Consider the following 1,362-nt stretch of genomic DNA (forward strand, 5'->3'; position numbering starts at 1 on the left):
TTGAAGAGCATTTGAAGGCACAAACATTTGATTAGAGAGGCAGGAAAGAAAATGACCGAACCTCAATTTATTTATGAACCTGAACAGGCATAATCTTCTCACCGCCTAAAGGAAAGAAATTTTTTTATTTTCAAGGCTCTATACAGTTGGATATGACACTTCATAGAGAATGAAGATGAGGGACCAGTCCAGTCAGTCCTTGCTCCTTAATATGAAAAATGAAATTGTAAGTAGAGAGACAAAATATGCTAGATGGAGGGAAATAAAGACTAAAGTTATGAGATTACACATGGCAACTACTGTGTTAGCATTAAATAAAAGCAAAAGGCAAACAAGGAAAAAAAACTAGCTAGCATACACAGAATTAAGTAGTTAAAAAAAAAAAGATAAGTGAAATGGAAAAGGGTCTCTCAGTCTAGTGAGGGACCTGTGTTTAATATCGACCAAAGTAGTTTATATGTACCAAGCAAGTCTGCAGATGGAAGCTGTACTTTCTCTGCCAAGACAATTCTCTAGGGCAACATTGGATGAGGTCTTCTCAAATAAATAGATGTGAAATGCTACAAGGAAAAAAAAAATTAACTCCCCTAACATTCTCTTTGTAAATTAACTAGATATTTTAACTCCCTTTCCCTTTTACTTTTTCTGGCACAAGAACCCCAAATACAACACAACACATCCATCCATCTCACAAAAGGAAAAAAAAAAAGTGCATTTCATATCAGATGCTTTGCGTCAAGCCTGCTAAGGCTCATAAATCAGCTGTCTTATTGCCCTGGTCATTTCAACCAACGTCTAACTCTTTTGTTAACTCATGATTTATAACTGGAAGTTACTTTTTTTTTAATGCTAGATTTATAAACTTTACTGTGCTTGGTTTGATATAATATCCATTTTGTACACCAAGCTATAAGACAGTAAATTTATTGTCTATGAACTGTTACCTTGAAAAATTACATCAATGCAAAGTGGTTTCCATTTAGAATCAATGGGCAATAAATTCATTGGATTTTTTTTTTTGAAGGGGGGAGAGAACATGATGATATTTATGAGGTCATGAGCAGCTATATAACGGGTGAAACTGGGAGCAGAGGCAACAGTCAGACAGGAGTTCTGAATTACAGGGGTAGACAAAGCCGAAATATACTCAACACAGCAAAGATGCATAAGCTGGTATTCTGCTGTCTCATTATTATCAGCTTCTCCTGTCCTCTCTCGTCTCTCCCCATCACCAACGCCAGTGAGATGTCTTACCAACTCTCAGGTAAGAGTCTTTTGATTTTAATGGTGATAAAGCAGGGGCTGGAGCAGTAAAACCAGAAGAGAAGCAGGTATGCTTTCTGAGGGGCCTTTATCTGTGCT

The 1,362-nt window shown here is 36.8% G+C and overlaps 1 protein-coding gene across 1 annotated transcript in view; it reads left to right on the forward strand.

Moving 5' to 3' along the window:
- Positions 1–1,127: 1,127 nt before the first annotated feature.
- Positions 1,128–1,362, forward strand: part of UTS2 (urotensin 2) — a 4,650-nt gene continuing 4,415 nt past the window's right edge. Inside the window, exon 1 of the mRNA XM_009333425.1 lies at positions 1,128–1,264. Within this exon, the coding sequence (XP_009331700.1) occupies positions 1,162–1,264 (103 nt within the window). The 5' untranslated portion in view covers positions 1,128–1,161. The remainder of the gene's footprint in view (positions 1,265–1,362) is intronic.

Source organism: Pygoscelis adeliae, unplaced genomic scaffold (assembly GCF_000699105.1).
Source record: "Pygoscelis adeliae isolate BGI_AS28 unplaced genomic scaffold, ASM69910v1 Scaffold370, whole genome shotgun sequence".
Taxonomy (NCBI): Eukaryota; Metazoa; Chordata; class Aves; order Sphenisciformes; family Spheniscidae; genus Pygoscelis; species Pygoscelis adeliae.